This window comes from Stegostoma tigrinum, chromosome 41 (assembly GCF_030684315.1).
Source record: "Stegostoma tigrinum isolate sSteTig4 chromosome 41, sSteTig4.hap1, whole genome shotgun sequence".
Taxonomy (NCBI): domain Eukaryota; kingdom Metazoa; phylum Chordata; class Chondrichthyes; order Orectolobiformes; family Stegostomatidae; genus Stegostoma; species Stegostoma tigrinum.
The window spans coordinates 10,140,442-10,157,938 of record NC_081394.1 but is presented as its reverse complement, the minus strand read 5'-3'; the positions used below and the strand labels follow the sequence as shown (position 1 = coordinate 10,157,938).

Below are 17,497 nucleotides of genomic sequence, written 5' to 3'. Positions count from 1 at the left end.
TTAAGAGACGTATTTTGTCCTGAGTTTATTCAGAATTTTAATTTTTGGAGAGAGATTTTAAGACTGGTAACGAGCTATCTATCCAAAGTCCACAAGGTAAACTGCTTGTAAGGCCTTGCGTTTTTTTTGCAAAAGTTGGAACAGTAGAAGCTGCCTGAATGGGTGGGGTCAAGCTCCCACAGAACCAGGACTTTTAGTTTTTCAGTAGCAGCTGCTGGGCTCTTGAAGCTGGATGTGGAAGATGTTTTTCCTCTCTCTGTTAAAACGAAAAGCTGGGGATTATCTTCCTGTTACAAGAATTGCATGTGAGACAATCACTTTTCCGGAATTTGCCTTTTGCCAAGGCTGTGTTAATGGGATATTACAACATGGGAACAGTTACTGTTTTGTAGTTAAATAATCTATTGAGCGATTTAAGTTTTCTAATAGAGTTATGTTATTCTGATTACCTCCTTTTTTTAATTTTAACTGTAGTGTCTGTGTTGCTTCAAGGTGGGTAGTTTGACGAATCCAATTACATCCAGAATGCCACGCCTGTCACTTGCCTTTAAAATAAGAAAAAGCTAACGCCTAGGTTTATCTTCTTAATTTATTTTGACAGGGTTTGGTCTGGCCCATAGCAATGGGGAAGGACAGGTTTACAGATTTACCTCACAGCTCAACCATTGAGTGAGGGGAAACAAATTCCCTCCGTTCCTATTTCTCTACATTACACCTGACCCTTTTTTTTGTTCCTTGCAGTTTACCCCTGCAATCCGACCTTTCTTGCAAACTATCTCCATCGGGCTGGTGTCGTTTGGGGAGAACTACAGAAAACATGACACAGGCTTGGGTAAGGAACAGGGGCTTGTGCGCAAGTGTGTTCACACCTTACTGTTCATGTGCATGTGCATGTGTGTGCACCAGCGGTAGACAAGTGTTTTCATTCGCTGGGTGCTCTATCTAAACTGTGTTTTCTGACAGAGATAATAGGAACTGCAGATGCTGGAGAATCTGAGATAACAAGGTGTAGAGCTGGATGAACACAGCAGGCCAAGCAGCATCAGAGGAGCAGGAAAGCTGACGTTTCAGGCCCGGACCCTTCTTCAGAAATGGGGGAGGGGAAGAGGGTTCTGAAATAAATAGGGAGAGAGGGGGAGACAGACAGAACATGGCTAGTGGAGAATATAGGTGGAGAGGAGACAGACAAGTTAAAGAGGCAGAGCTGGAGCCAGGAAAGGTGAGTGTAGGTGGGGAGGAAGGGAGAAGATCGGTCAGTCCAAGGAGGACGGACAGGTCAAGGGGGCGGGATGAGGTTAGTAGGTAGGAAATGGGGGTGGGGCTTGAGGTGGGAGGAGGGAATAGGTGGGAGGAAGAACAGGTTTGGGAGGCGGGGACGAGCTGTGCTGGTTTTGGGATGGGTTCCTCCATCTGCAATCCGACCCCACCACCAAAGACATTTTTCCCTCCTCACCCTTATCTGCTTTCCAGATGGACCACTCTCTCCATGACTCCCTTGTCCGCTCCACACTTCCCTCCAGCCCCACCACACCCGGCACTTTTCCCTGCAACTGCAGGAAGGACTACACCTGCCCCTATACCTCCCCCTTCACCCCCATCCCAGGCCCCAAGAAGACTTTCCACATCAAGCAGATGTCCACCTGCACATCTGCTAAAGTGGTATACTGCATCCACTGTACCCGGTGTGACTTTCTCTACATCGGGGAAACCAAGCGGAGGCTCAGGGACTGCTTTGCAGAACACCTCCAATCGGTTCGCACGAAACAACTGCACCTCCCAGTCGCGAACCATTTCAACTCCCCCCTCCCATTCCTCAGGCGACGTGCCCATTCTGGGCATCCTGCAGTGCCATAATGATGCTACCCAAAGGTTGCAGGAACAGTAACTCATATTCCGCCTGGGAACCCTGCAGCCCAATGGTATCGATGTGGACTTCACAAGTTTCAAAATCTCCCCTCCCCCCACCGCTTCCCACAACCAGCCCAGCTCGCCCCCGCCTCCCTAACCTGTCCTTCCTCCCACCTCATCTCCTACCTACTCCCCTCATCCCACCCCCTTGACCCGTCTGTCCACCCTGGACTGACCTAGCTCCTCCACACCTACACTCACCTTTCCTGGCTCCATCCCCGCCTCTTTGACCTGTCTGTCTCCTCTCCACCTATCTTCTCCTCCATCCATCTTCTATCCGCCTCCCCCTCTCTCCCTATTTATTTCAGAACCCCCTTTCTCCCCCGCCCCCCACCCCATTTCTGAAGAAGGGTCTAGGCCCGAAACATCAGCCTTCCTGCTCCTTGTTGCTTCTTGGCCTGCTGTGTTCATCCAGCTCTGCACCTTGTTATCTGTGTTTTCTGACAGTCTGGATGTCTAGACGAGTGAGTTTTTGATTCTTGTTATGGAGAGGGTCTCAACTATTCAGACTGTCACTGAGCACCCATAGGCCTTCGGAATTGGTTAGCCCTGTGTTTTCTACCACACTCAATGACACCAGTGTTAGCAGGAGACTGTCTGCACCCACGGCCTGTGGACTGTTTCAGACCTCTCAGATCTGACCCAACATAGCAGACACTGGAAGTATCCCGTAAGCTTTACTCTGTATCTAACCCCGTGCTGCCCCTGTCCCGGGAGTGTTTGTTGGGGGGGAACAGTGTAGAGGGAGCTTTACTCTGTATCTAACCCCGTGCTGCCCCTGTCCTGGGAGTGTTTGTTGGGGGGGAACAGTGTAGAGGGAGCTTTACTCTGTATCTAACCCCGTGCTGCCCCTGTCCCGGGAGTGTTTGTTGGGGGGGAACAGTGTAGAGGGAGCTTTACTCTGTATCTAACCCCGTGCTGTCCTTAACCCAGGAGTGTTTGATGGGAGTCAATGTTTAGAGAGGTTTACTCTGTATCTAACCCTGTGCTGTCCCTGCCCCTGGGAGTGTTTGATGGAGGACAGTGTAGAGGGAGCTTTACTCTGTATCCAAACCTGTTCTGTGCCTGCCCCTAAGAGTGTTTGATGGGGATCAGTGCATAGGGAGGTTTGCTCTGTATCTAAACCTGTGCTGTCCCTGTCCCTGGCAGTGTTTGATTTTTTTTGGGGTGGGGTGATAGTGACAGTGTAGAGGAAGCTTTACTCTGTATCTAGCCCCATGCTGTCCCTGCCCTGGCAGTGTTTGTTGCGGGGGGTGGGACAGTGTAGAGGGAGTTTTACTCTGTATCTAGCCCCATGCTGTCCCTGCCCCTGGGAGTGTTTGATGTGGGACCGTGTCAGGTAGTCTTCACTTTTCGTTTATTTTTAGTTTCAAAGTGTAGAGAAAATTTTCCAAAACTTGTCCAGGAAAGCAGTTCCATTCACAGCCCAGAATTCCCAGATGGTATCTGAATAAAATGGCGAGGGATATGTGATGGTGTACACTTAGTAATTTTGAAATGTTTTGTCTCTGTTCTAACCTAATGCCTTCATTAGTGGAAGTCAGTAGCTTACCCCAGTATGGTGAGTACTTTTCTGTTTCTCTCCAAGTGTGTTAAGTTGCTTGTGAAACCTTTCACACCTCAGCAGACCCAAATCCAGACAGTACGATGGCCCCGAAGGCAGGTATGAGGGGATAAGTGTGATTCTGAGGGTACCCATCTTGGGGGCAGCCCAGTTCATAGCCCCCTCCTCTTTCCAGAATTAGAATTAGATATTAATTTCACGTGTGTTCAAGTACACAGATGCAGGACCACTGAAAAGTTTGCAAAGTCGCCGTTCACCTGCGTCGTATTGGTTACTAAAGCCAAAACTTAAAGAAACGATAAAACAACAATCCTCTTTTCTAAAACAAAACCCATCAGAAATGAAAGGAAAAGAGCCCAAAAGGAAAGAAAACAAACATCTAGATCTTCCAGAAAAACGTCCTTGGCCTGGAGTCTCGGACAGCCTGTGGGTTTCGAACTGGTTGCCAGGAGAAATTGTGACCTTGCTACTTCCCCATTGCTGCCACCAATCCATTCATGGCCTGCTCTCGCTGATTGCCAAGGAGATTCCAAAAGAAGCCACGTCAGTCCACTCTCACTGCCGTGCTGGCGCTGCCAAATAGCCGCACCCCAGGTTTTAAAGAAAAGGAAGACAAGGAGAGCAACAGTTAGAAGAATGAAAACGGGCAGGAGCAGATGAGCCCAGGGCTTAGCCCCGCTTCTCCACTGCCATCTTGGGGCAGCGGGTGGATTTCGGAGATAGCTGGCTCAATTAGACGGACTTTGGCCTTGAGAGGGCAGCACATGTGAGGGTGTCTCCGCCCCGAGGTCCCCTCGGAAGAGGCATCGATGGCACGTGAACGGTTATTGGCCAATGCTGCAAGGCCTATTCCCTGTGGTGCAGGCAGACCAACCCCCACTCCCCCCAAAAAAGGCTGGCCAAAGCTGCTTCAATAGCGGGATGTGTCCAGGAGGATCACCCCACCCTCCTCTGAACCCCACTCCGGCCCTCTGCTGGGCAAGATGTCTGCCAGCTTGACCCACAGTCACATCCAGGCCACAACCAATCTAGTAACAGGAGGTATAATGTGATAAATGTGAGGTTGTCCACTTTGGGTTGCAAAATGAGAAAAAAGGGTTATGATCTGAATGGTGATTCGGAAATAGGGAGGTGCAGTGACACCTGGGTGTCCTTCTACATCAGCCACTGAATGTAAGCATTGCAGGGGCAGCAGTTGGTGGAGAAGGCAAAAGGTACGCTGGCCTTCATCACGAAAGGATTGGAGTACAGGAGTCAGGATGTCTTGCTAGAGCTGTACTGACCACACCCGGAGGAGTGTGCGCCGTTCTGGTCTCCACATCCAAGGAAGGATGTTTTGGCGATGGAGGGAGTGTAACAAAGGTTTACCAGGCTGATTCCTGGGATGGTCGGGCTGATGTATGAAGAGAGACTGGATCATTTAAGACTATATTCAGTGCCGTTTAGAAGAATGAGGAGGGAAACTCACGGAAACTTATAAAATTCTAATAGGACTAGACATAGTAAACACAGGAAAGATGTTCCCGATGAACAGGGCAGTCCAGAACCAGGGGTTCACAGTCTCAGGATACAGGCTAGGACATACAGGAAGAGAACTGTCTTCACCCAGGGAGTGGGAAATCCTGTGGAACTCTCTACCACAGAAAGCAGTTGAGGCCAAAACATTGAATGTTTGCAAGAAGAACTTAGAGATAGCTCTTAGAGCTAAAGTGATCAGTAAGGAGAATATGGGAACAGGGGACTGAGTTGTTTGATCAGCCGTGAATAGCAGAGCAGACTCAAAGGGCTGAATGGCCTACTCCCAAACCTATTTTCTACATTTCTACAGATCAGTATCTCACTGTTCCTCCCATCCCCATTGTCAAGCCCACTTGCCCACCATCCCCATGCCTGTAAGACTGGGAAAGGGCAGTCGGAATTGTTTTGATTTGCCTCTGAGTCCCTTCAAGGACCACTCCCCCAAGCCTCGCTGTTCCGCGAAACCCTCTCACCCTCCCATGCTGTGCCTCTGCACCTCCATCCCTTCAACAGCCTTCACCAAGTTTCATCCCACCTTGTTTAACATTAATGTAAAGGCTAAATGCTGCTGGCACTGAGATATCTGAAATTAAAACACAGAATACTGGAGGAACTCAACAGACATTGCAGCATCTATTGGAGAGAGAGTAACAGAGACAATGTCTCAAGTCTCAGATGACTGCCCCTTGGAGATCCTCGTTAAAAAGTTTCTGACTTCCACCATGGTGGATTACCCTATCTCTTGCTTGTGTGTAGTGGGGCAGCACTACTCGATGCCAGTCTCTCTCTCATAACTCTTACTTACGCTGTTAGGTTTGATGACCCTCACCAGATTTTATTTCACGTTTGTGCATCTTTTTGTTGCTTCATGTCATTGTTTCAGTCTGCTGGTTTCACTCCTTGCATCTGGGAGCTTGACCCGGCTCCAGTAATAACAACTGTCGCTGAACTTTATGCAGCTTTCGTCCTTTTCTCTCTGTTGCTACTGTGCTAAAAAGATTGAATAGCTCATGCTCTTCTTTCACCTGATAAATGCCTGACCCAGTCTATTTGTCTCCCACCCCTTCCAGCTTTAGCCTTCTGACTTCCCCCCCCCCCAAACGATCGTTTGTTATAATAACACCCATTGTTTGTAAAGGTTCCTCATTAACTCCGCTTCCTTTCAGTATTCCAAGGCACAATGCTACAGGAAACTGCCTGGAATGCACACTTGAAATTCACTGCCTTATCAGCTTAATCACCCCCCCCCCCCCCCCCCCCCAGCCCCCGCCTTCCTCCTGCTGCTCTGTGGGAGAATTAAAACCTTCCATTGTACCTGCTTTGTGTTATATAGGAATTAAGAACGGGAGTTTGAAATTCAGCCCTTCGAGCACACTCCACCATTTAAAAAGATTGTAGCTGATCTTATCGTAGTCTATCTCCACTTTCCTGCCTGCTCCCCATATCCCTTTATCCCTCTTTTTGTCAGAAACATTCTTTCCTGTTGACTGATTCTGTCTCCACTGCACTCTGGGACAGTAGGGTCCACAGATTCGCAACCCTCTGAGAGAAGCAGTTTCTGCTCATCTTAGTTTTGAGCCTACCTCCTATCACTCCTTATTTATGAGCTCTTGTTTGAGACTGCTGCAACAGAGGGGAGCATTTGCTGAACATCCACTTTATCAATCCCTGTTAGGAGCTTATCTACCTGAATTAGACCCCCTCCCCCTCACCAATGCCCTCTTTGTTCTGAACTGCAATGAATACAAGCCCAAGCTACTCAACTGTTCCTTGTACGACAGCCCTGTCATCACTGGGACTAATCTGGTGAACCTCCTCTAAACTGCCTCCAGTACCACCAAATCCTTTCTCCAGTAAGGAGACCAAAAACTGGACACAATATTCCAGACGTGGCCCCAGCAAGGCCTCATATAAGTGTAACAATGCTACTTTCATTTTATAGTCCAGTCCTTTCACAATAAATGCCAGAATTGTTTTAGCAGACATTAACAGGAAAATGTAGCAACTTTATCACAGCCGTCTGGCCTTGCTCAACTCCCACCAGAGTCCAGCACCCATGGCTATTCCTTAATCCTCCTGCTACACTTCCAAATCCTAAGTGATGTTCAACCCCTACGGGGAAGGGAAGGGAAGGGACCTGTGTCGCCCTCGGAGGGATGGGGGGCGGGGGGGCGGCGGGCATTGGCACTTCCCAGGGGTTAGGGAAGATGTGACGCCCAGGATGGTCACTCCCAGCCCTTTCTGTTACGAGCTGGGGAGATCCGGGCCAAAACGCACAGTGCTGTGGTTTGGGGAGCAGCAGGGAAGCAGTGTGGGGTGGCCCTGTGCTGTCGTAGGGGGCCGCCTGGGGCCCAGTTGTTGCTGGGAAACAGGGCCAGTGCAGACTGCCTCCTCTCGCTGTCCTGCTTCGCTTACAGAGCATGAGAGGTCGAGATATAGTAAGACAGGAGGAACCTGCTTCCCTTGGCAGAGAGTTCACAGTTCATTGATTTTAGGAAAGCTGCTGAAGGATTAGAGGGGAACGCAAGGATAAAGAGTTTTTTTCGCTCCAAGGGTGACGGATTTCTGGAATTCACTGCCTGACCCTGTGGTTGAGGCAAAGACCCTGAACTCCTGCCACCAAAAGCACCTGGATCTTCACCTTCCATGCTGCTGAGTGACCCCAGTCTGTCCTGTATCATTCCTGTGGGAGCTTGCTGTGCTCACCGTTGGTTTGCCACCTTTCTTGCTTTGCTGCAGTGCCCACATTCCCGGTGGGCTCGGGTGGTGGAGGTGAAGGGAGTCACGATGTAGGAGTGGGGATGGCTCGGGGGGCGCGGGGTATGTTTAGTGACACTCCCCTCCCACTGACACTGTCGGACTGATTTCCTCCCCAACCCCCACACACCCCCCGCCCCCGCCCCCGTCCACCACAGGTGTGGCCGCCACTTCCATCTTCACCAGCGGGAAGTATGCCATTGATCCCGAACTGCGGGGCTCCGAGTTCGAGCGACTCACCCAGAACCTGGACGTCCACTTCTGGAAGAGCTTCTGGAACATCACCGAAACCGAGGTTCTGGCGGTAAGGACCAGAGATTCCCTTCCCTGTCCCTGTCCCTGTCCCCGTCCCCACTGTCCGCCCCGGCCACACTGGGGGGCAGCTCAGGGGATCCCCTACGCCCAGCCCTCGGGGAGGGGGGTGGTACAGGGACTGTGTGGGCAGACATCGTTAGAACACACATGGCCACCAGGATGGGCACCACGTTGACACACTCCCATTCCCTCCACTGCCCACCTTCAGTGTGTGCCACCTACAACTCACCAATGCTCCATAAGGGTCACAGCCGATTGGTATGATTGCTGGACTACTCATCTAGAGGCCCAGGTAACGTTCTGGGGATCAGTGTCCGATGCTTGCATTGTGGAAGTCAATATACACCTGGGATTAAGAGTCTAATGATAACCGTGCGGTTGTTGATAGTCCATAAAACCTATCTGTCTCACTAATGCCCTTTTAGAGAAGGAAATCTGCTGTCCTCACCTTGTCTGGTACCTGCCTGTCGCTTCAGACCCATGACAACTAACCTCCCTCTGGGCAATGTGGGACAGACAGTAAATGCTGGCCGAGCTAGCGATGCCCTCATCCTGCGAATGGAGTTTGCAAAACAAAAAGACGGCACCTTCCAAACCCACCACCAATTCCAGCTGGAAGGACAAGAGCCACAAATACATAGGAATACCACCCCCTCCAAGACACTCACCATCCTGGCCTGGAAGTGTGTTGCTGTTCCCTCAGTGTTGCTAGATCAAAATACTGGAACTACGTCCCTAACAGTGCAGGCGGTGTCACTAAACAAAGGACTGCGGCAGTTCAACACCTCCTCAAGGGGCAACAAATGCTGGCCTCCCCAGCAACACCCACGTTTCAATGAATGGCCCTGATGTAAACTCACAGGGAAGAGGGAATAAAAGCAAAGTGGCTGCAAAAGCTCAGCAGGTCTGGCAGCGCCTGTGGAGGAGAAAACAGAGTTAATGTTTCGGGTCCGGTGACCCTTCCTCGGAAAAGGGAATGAGGTTTTGCGTTATCCACGAGCTGTCCCTCTCCACGTTATCCCCACTCTTGGCTCCCTGAACTTCCCCGCGACCCCCGCATCCTCCCCACGACCCCCGCATCCTGCCCACGACCCCCGCATCCTCCCCACAACCCCTCGTCTTCCCCAGTCCGCGCCGCGACCCCCGCATCCTCCCCACAACCCCTCATCTTCCCCACTCCACCCCGCGACCCCCGACACCCTCCCCACGACCCCGACACCCTCCCCACGACCCCGACACCCTCCCCACTCCTCCCCATGACCCAGCATCCTCCCCACAACCCCTCATCTTCCCCACTCCACCCCGCGACCCCCGACACCCTCCCCACGACCCCGACACCCTCCCCACGACCCCGACACCCTCCCCGCATCCTCCCCGCGACCCCCGCATCCTCCCCACAACCCCGACACCCTCCCCACGACCCCGACACCCTCCCCACTCCTCCCCATGACCCCGCATCCTCCCCACAACTCCTCATCTTCCCCAGTCCACGCCGCGACCCCCGCATCCTCCCCACGACCCCGACACCCTCCCCACGACCCCGACACCCTCCCCACGACCCCAAAACCCTCCCCAGTCCTCCCCATGACCCCGCATCCTCCCCACAACCCCTCATCTTCCCCGACACCCTCCCCACGACCCCGACACCCTCCCCACGACCCCGACACCCTCCCCACGACCCCAACACCCTCCCCACTCCTCCCCATGACCCCGCATCCTCCCCACAACCCCTCATCTTCCCCGCATCCTCCCCGCGACCCCCGCATCCTCCCCGCGACCCCCGCATCCTCCCCACGACCCCGACACCCTCCCCACGACCCCGACACCCTCCCCACTCCTCCCCATGACCCCGCATCCTCCCCACAACCCCTCATCTTCCCCAGTCCACGCCGCGACCCCCGCATCCTCCCCACGACCCCGACACCCTCCCCACGACCCCGACACCCTCCCCACGACCCCGACACCCTCCCCACTCCTCCCCATGACCCCGCATCCTCCCCACAACCCCTCATCTTCCCCACTCCACCCCGCGACCCCCGCATCCTCCCCACGACCCCGACACCCTCCCCACGACCCCGACACCCTCCCACGACCCCGACACCCTCCCAACGACCCCGACACCCTCCCCACTCCTCCCCATGACCCCGCACCCTCCCCACAACCCCTCATCTTCCCCACTCCACCCCGCGACCCCCATATCCTCCCCACAACCTCTCATCCTCCCTACGACCCCCGCATCCTTCCCACTCCTCTCCACGACCCCCATACCCTCCCAACAACCCCGACACCCTCCCCACGACCCCCACATTCTGCCACATTCACCAACTGAGCTCCACATCCTTTCTCTTTCTGACAGTCTCTGGTGACTCTGACATCGACCACCGTGCGCGTGAACAAGACTCTCTCCGTCCCGCCCAACCCCTTCAAGATGCCGATGCAGGCTGACCCCAGTCTGATGGTGGACATTAGCCCTCCAGTGGCTCACTCTGGCCCAGGACCGGTGCAGATGAGACTGATCTCCTACGAGCTGCGAGATGGACAGGTAAGGTGCCCTGGGGGCTGTGGGCCAAGGATCGGAGGATGCCAGTGTGAGCACGTTATCGGGGCACCCAGAGATCATCGATCATGAAAATCCCTACTGTGTGGAAACAGGCCATTCGGCCCAACAGATCCACACCGCCGCTCCAAAGAGCATCCCACCCAGACCTGTTCCCCTACTTTTCCCATGTCTAACCCATCTAACCTAAACATCCCTGTGCACTACGGGCAATTTAGCATGGCCAGTCCACCTACCCACAAATCTTTGGACTGTGGGAGTACCTGGAGGAAACCCACGCAGACACGGGGAGAATCTGCAAATTGCGCACAGACAGTCGCCCGAGGCTGGAATCAAACCCACTCGAGTCCCTGGTGCTGTGAGGCAGCAGTGCGAACCACTGAGCCACCTGTGCTACAGTGTCATAGTGACCCCTGGGGTGGACTCCTAGTACTGCAGTCTGACTGCGACCCCTGGAAGGGAGACCACTGGTACTACAGTCTCAAAGTGACCCCTGGGGTAGACTCATGGTACTGCAGTCTCACGGTCTCTGTACTGTAGCCTGATGAGGTCTCTTTAAGAAACCTCACTGTTTCAACGTGGGGATGCCATGTTTCCTGTCAGATGTGAAGCTGCGAAGTTGCTGAAAAGTGTGTATCCCATCCTGTGTTTTATTCCCTAACCTTCTGCATTCTTTCTTGACCTTAGGACAGTGATGAGCTGAATGAACTCTGCAAACCTGAGGCGCAGCTGGGTCTTGACATACGTCTGAAAACAAAGAAAGCACCACAGTCCAAGTTTCTCATTGTTCATTTTCATGGGGGAGGTTTTGTGGCACAGACTTCCAAATCACACGAGGTAAAAAAAAACAACAGATTCGTTTGAGTCTGCTGATTCCAGAGTGAAGCAAAATTTAGCTGTCCATTTGAGAGTGGAACTAGCAATCAGGGACAGCACGGGGTGAGATACAGAGTAAAGCTCACTCTACACTCTTCCCCCATCAAGCACTCCCAGGGACAGGGACAGCACGGGGTGAGATACAGAGTAAAGCTCCCTCTACACTCTCCCCCATCAAACACTCCCAGGGACAGGGACAGCACGGGGTGAGATACAGAGTAAAGCTCACTCTACACTCTCCCCCATCAAACACTCCCAGGGACAGCACGGGGTGAGATACAGAGTAAAGTTCACTCTACACTGTCCCCCCCCATCGAACACTCCCAGGGAGAGGGACAGCACGGGGTTAGATACAGAGTAAAGATCCCTCCATGCTGTGCCCCCATCAAACACTCCCAGGGACAGGGACAGCACAGGGTTAGATACAGAGTTAAGCTCCCTCTACACTGTCCCCTATCAAACATTCCCAGGGACAGCACGGGGTTAGATACAGAGTAAAACTTCCTCTACATTGTCCCCTATCAAACACTCCCAGGGACAGGGACTGCACTGGGTCACATAGAGAGTAAAGCTCCCTCTCCATTCCCCCGCTCCCCGTCAAACCCTCCCAGGGACAGGGACAGCACGGGGTTAGATACAGAGTAAAGCTCACTCTACACTGTCCCTCCCCCATCAAACACTTCCAGGGACAGGGACAGCACAGGGTTAGACACAGAGTAAAGCTCCAATTTGTCTTCTTGATATGATACTGTGAGTTTACGTTCATTGTTACGTTAAAGATTTAACTCTTTGTGAATTTACTTTCCACTTTTCAGTTATAGCTTCAGCTGCCTGCTTCCCCTTCCCCTGCCAGCCCACCGAGTGATACCTGTCATCAGTGCTGGAGAGCTCTCGGCTTCAGCCGGCTGTATCCACAATTCTGCCACTCCTTGCTGGATACAGAGGGCTGCTTCTCTCTCAACATGAACTCCCCTCGAGTGTGGGTGGATAGCAACCTGCTCCCCCCCACCATCCCCAACCTTAAGAGCAAAACCAACCACCCCCCCCCCCCCCCCCCCCCCCGGCCAGCTCTGTGGTCTCAGAGCCGCTCCCCATCCCCATTCCGATGCTTGCTCCTGCCTTTCGGCTTGTCTTCTGTCTGCACCAGTTTGACCATCTCACGCGCTCTCTCGCACAGGCGTACCTGAAGAGCTGGGCCCATGAGCTGGATTCGCCGATCCTCTCTGTCGATTACTCCCTCGCCCCCGAAGCTCCATTCCCACGGGCCCTTGAGGAGTGTTTCTTCGCCTACTGCTGGGCCATCAACAACTGCCACCTGTTGGGTAGGTCTGTCCCCAACAGCCACCCCCCCCACCCCCACTCCCAGCCCCCTCCCTGTCACTGCATTGTGGCTGCCTGGGGGCCAAGGCCAGAGCAGACAGTGTGGGACACAGGAAGAGTGTCAGTGTCGGAGGGGTTGGGGGGGCGTGACTGTGGAGAGGGGTGCTTGGGGATCAAACAGACTATTTGGCATCAGTGCAGGATTGCAGTAGGGGAGGAGGTATATCCACGGTGGTCTCTGCTCTTTTAAAGTGCAGGTAAAGCTCTCTCTACACTGTCCCCCATCGAACTTTCTGAAAACATGCACAGCACAGCGTTAGATACACAGTATAGCTCCCTCTACACTGTCTCCGTCAAATACTCCCAGGGACAAGGACAACACGAGGTTAGATACAGAGTAAAGCTCCCTCTACACTGTCTCCCATCAAACGCTCCCAGGACAGGAACAGCATGGGGTTAGATACAGAGTAAAGCTCGCTCTACACTGTCCCCACATCAAACACTCCCAGGACAGGGGCAGGACGAGGTTAGATACAGATGCAGTGATAATGGGAACTGCAGATGCTGGAGAATCCAAGATAATAAAATGTGAGGCTGGATGAACACAGCAGGCCCAGCAGCATCTCAGGAGCACAAAAGCTGACGTTTCGGGCCCAAAACGTCAGTTTTTATGCTCCTAAGATGCTCCTGGGCCTGCTGTGTTCATCCAGCTCCACACTTTGTTATCTTGGGTACAGATGCAGTCTGGTTTTTGCAAGTGTAATTGTTCTTCTGGAGGGTAAAGGGGGAATGCTGAAATGAGCAGGTGAAGCTTAATGCTGAGACATGACAAGCTAGTCCTTTGCTGGATGATTGGTTAAATATTTGAAGGAAAAAGAAAATCACACTAGTCGCATATTCGAGATTCTCCCTGATCTTTGACCAAAAATCTCGCCTGGGAATGGTGGGTGAATGGCATCTTTCTGTGTTGCATCACGTTCCTTTCTTTGCCTGACACTTGTTTTTCTTATCTTCTGTGTTTTCTACGTACTCATCTCTCAGCTCTTGTATCCTTCTCTCTCTCTTTCTGTCTGCTTTCTTCCTGTCCCATTTTGTTCTCTTCCTGACTCTCTTACTGTCTCGGTGTCTCTCTGTCTCCCTCTGCCTTGCCATCTGCCTCCCTTCTCTTCTGTGCGTCTCTCAAACTCTCTCTCTGTCTATCTCTCCCTCCGCCTCCCTCCCTCCGCCTCCCTCCCTCCGCCTCCCTCCCTCTGCCTCCCTCTCTCCCTCCGCCTCCCTCCCTCCGCCTCCCTCCCTCCGCCTCCCTCCCTCCCTCCGCCTCCCTCCCTCCGCCTCCCTCCCTCCGCCTCCCTCCCTCCGCCTCCCTCCCTCCGCCTCCCTCCGCCTCCCTCCCTCCGCCTCCCTCCGTCCCTCTGCCTCCCTCTCCCCCTCCGCCTCTCCCCCTCCGCCTCTCCCCCTCCGCCACTCCCCCTCCGCCTCTCTCCCTCCGTCTCTCTCTGTCCCTCCTACTCTCCCTGTGTCCTCTCTGCCTCTCTGTCTGTCTGTCTTCCTCAACCCCCTATTCTTCCTCTCTCCCCCCTCTTCCTCCTCTGTGCCCGCCTTCCACCCCTCTCCCCTCCTTCCTCCTCTCCCCCACCCGAACCCCCCACATCAACCCCCGCCTGCGTCCCTCCTGCTGTCTGCATGTCTCTTACCCTTTCTCTCTCTCTCTCTCTCCCTGTATCTATCTGCCTGTGTGTCTCAGTCTGTCTCCCTCGCTGTCTGTCTCTCTCCCCACCCCTCCTTGCAAATTAGCCCCATGGGTGAGTGTGGTGGTAGGGCTGGGGAGCTGGATGACTGTGGTGTGTGTTCCTCCTGCTCTGAAGAGTAAGGCCTACAGATGTGTCACTGTCCTCTCACTGCCGTCTCTGTTTCTGCTCCCAACCCCACGCTCAGGTTCAAGCGGAGAGAGGATCTGCCTGGCGGGGGACAGCGCTGGAGGGAACCTCTGCCTCACTGTGTCCATGCGAGCTGCCTCATATGGAATCCGCATGCCGGATGGGATCATGGCTGCCTACCCAGCAACATTGCTCCAGGCCAGCGCCTCGCCATCCCGTCTGCTCACCTTCATCGACCCACTGCTGCCCCTCAGCGTCCTCTCCAAGTGCCTGAGTGCTTACGCAGGTGAGGGGCCTCTGCAGACCCAGAGTCTAACTGCATCCCAAAAAAGGTGGGCTGGCGCAGTGACCACTGACCAAGGCGATCTGTCAGTGCTGAGGGAGTGGGCACTGTCGGAGGGTCAGCGCTGAGGGAGCACCGCGCTGTTGGAGGGTCAGTGCTGAGGGAGCGCTGCACTGTCGGAGGGTCAGTGCTGAGGGAGCGCCGCACTGTCGGAGGGTCAGTGCTGAGGGAGCGGGTGCAGTCGGAGGGTCAGTGCTGAGGGAGTGGGCGCTGTCAGAGGGTCAGTGCTGAGGGAGCGGGCACTGTTGGAGGGTCAGCGCTGAGGGAGCGCCACACTGTCGGAGGGTCAGTGCTGAGGGAGCGGGCGCTGTCGGAGTGTCAGTGCTGAGGGAGCGGGTGCTGTCGGAGTGTCAGTGCTGAGGGAGTGGGCACTGTCAGAGGGTCAGTGCTGAGGGAGCACCACGCTGTCGGAGGGTCAGTGCTGAGGGAGTGGGTACTGTCGGAGGGTCGGTGCTGAGGGAGCGCCGCACTGCCGGAGGGTCAGTGCTGAGGGAGCGCCGCACTGTCGGAGGGTCAGCGCTGAGGGAGCGCTGCACTGTCGGAGGGTCAGCGCTGAGGGAGCGCTGCACTGTCAGAGGGTCAGTGCTGAGGGAGTGGGCACTGTCGGAGGGTCAGTGCTGAGGGAGTGGGCACTGTCGGAGGGTCAGTGCTGAGGGAGCGCTGCACTGTCGGAGGGACATGGTGGCTTCACATTGATACTCTGCCTGTTCGTGGGCCTGTGTACTTGAAGTTGGTGCACATTGGGGCACCTCTTCACCGTAACCCTTCCCCTGTCACATATCTCCCTCCAACACTGGACTCCCTTACACTCCCCCGACCAACACCTGCCCAATGCCTGGCTCCTAACTCTCTGATTCTGCTTGTATCTTCTCCCCTTCCCTTCCGTGCCCCTGCCCCATTTCTTTCCCCTTCATACCCTCATATCTCTCCTCTCTGCCCTGCATATCTCTCCACTCTGCGCCTCCATTTCTCTCCCCCTTCACGCCTGCGCTTCTCTCCCCCTTTCACTCCTCCATTTCTCTCCCCCTTTCACTCCTCCATTTCTCTCTCCTTTCCTTTCACTCCTCCATTCCTTTCTCCTTTCACTCCTCCATTTCTCTCCCCTTTCACTCCTCCATTTCTCTCCCCCCTTCACTCCTCCATTTCTCTCCCCCTTCACTCCTCCACTTCTCTCCCCCTTCACTCCTCCACTTCTCTCCCCCTTCACTCCTCCACTTCTCTCCCCCTTCACTCCTCCATTTCTCTCCCCCTTCACTCCTCCATTTCTCTCCCCTTTCACTCCTCCATTTCTTTCCCCCTTTCACTCCTCCATTTCTTTCCCCCTTTCACTCCTCCATTTCTTTCCCCCTTTCACTCCTCCATTTCTTTCCCCCTTTCACTCCTCCATTTCTTTCCCCTTTCACTCCTCCATTTCTCTCCCCCCTTCACTCCTCCATTTCTCTCCCCCTTTCACTCCTCCATTTCTCTCCCTTTCACTCCTCCATTTCTCTCCCCCCTTTCACTCCTCCATTTCTCTCCCCCTTTCACTCCTCCATTTCTCTCCCCCTTCACTCCTCCATTTCTTCCCCCTTTCACTCCTCCATTTCTTTTCCCCCTTTCACTCCTCCATTTCTTTCCCCCTTTCACTCCTCCATTTCTTTCCCCCTTTCACTCCTCCATTTCTCTCCCCCTTTCACTCCTCCATTTCTTTCCCCTTTCACTCCTCCATTTCTTTCCCCCCTTTGCTCCCTCATTTTTGTCGCCACTTATTCCCCGTCTGTCTGTTTCTCTTTTCTGCCCCTTTCCCCCTCCCCTCCCCCCGCAACATCTCAAGGTTCCCTCACCCTCTTTCAGCCATGGTGTGCTGACCATGGAGGAGTGCCACAATGTCGGAGAGTCAGTGCTGAGGGAACACCCCTGTTTCCCCTCGCTCTGGGATCACTTTTCCCTCCTTTACCCCTGTCTCCCTGTTTCCCCCGGATCTGGGATCACTTTTCCCTCCTTTACCCCTGTCTCCCTGTTTTTCCTGGGTTCTTGGATCACTTTTCCCTCCTATCCCCCTCTCTCCCTGTTTCCCCCCATCCCCCTCTCTCCCTGTTTCCCCAGGATCTGGGATCACTTTATCTTCCTACCGCCCCTCCCTTTTTCCCCTGGGATCTGGGATCACTTTTCCCTCCTATCTGCCTCTCTCCCTGTTTCCCCTGGGATCTGGGAAACTCGGCCTGTACCCCCTATCCCCTGACCCCAGTGCATTGTGTGTTGACAGGGACAGAGGCTGCATCGGGTAGCCCCAGGAACATGGAGAAGACGGACACACTGAGCCTGATACGGAATGACGCAGCTGCTTTACTGCTCCGAGACATCCGGCTGGGAGCCTCGGCCTGGCTCAACTCTCTCATGGACAGTGGCAAGAGCAGCAATAAGCCTGGTGAGGAGACCTTTCATCGTTTTCCTCCCCACTAACTTCTCCAATCCCTAACACC

At 54.1% G+C, this 17,497-nt stretch overlaps 1 protein-coding gene across 4 annotated transcripts in view; it reads left to right on the top strand.

Annotated features, from left to right (window-relative positions):
- The window catches only part of lipeb (lipase, hormone-sensitive b), a 55,381-nt gene that overhangs the window by 30,599 nt on the left and 7,285 nt on the right, over positions 1-17,497 (top strand). For all 4 annotated transcript variants that reach the window (XM_059641326.1, XM_059641327.1, XM_048523836.2 and 1 more), the window contains exons 3-9: positions 742-832; positions 7,906-8,051; positions 10,419-10,604; positions 11,307-11,456; positions 12,673-12,817; positions 14,751-14,978; positions 17,281-17,442. In XM_059641326.1, coding sequence (XP_059497309.1) covers positions 742-832; positions 7,906-8,051; positions 10,419-10,604; positions 11,307-11,456; positions 12,673-12,817; positions 14,751-14,978; positions 17,281-17,442 — 1,108 coding nt within the window. The remainder of the gene's footprint in view (positions 1-741; positions 833-7,905; positions 8,052-10,418; positions 10,605-11,306; positions 11,457-12,672; positions 12,818-14,750; positions 14,979-17,280; positions 17,443-17,497) is intronic.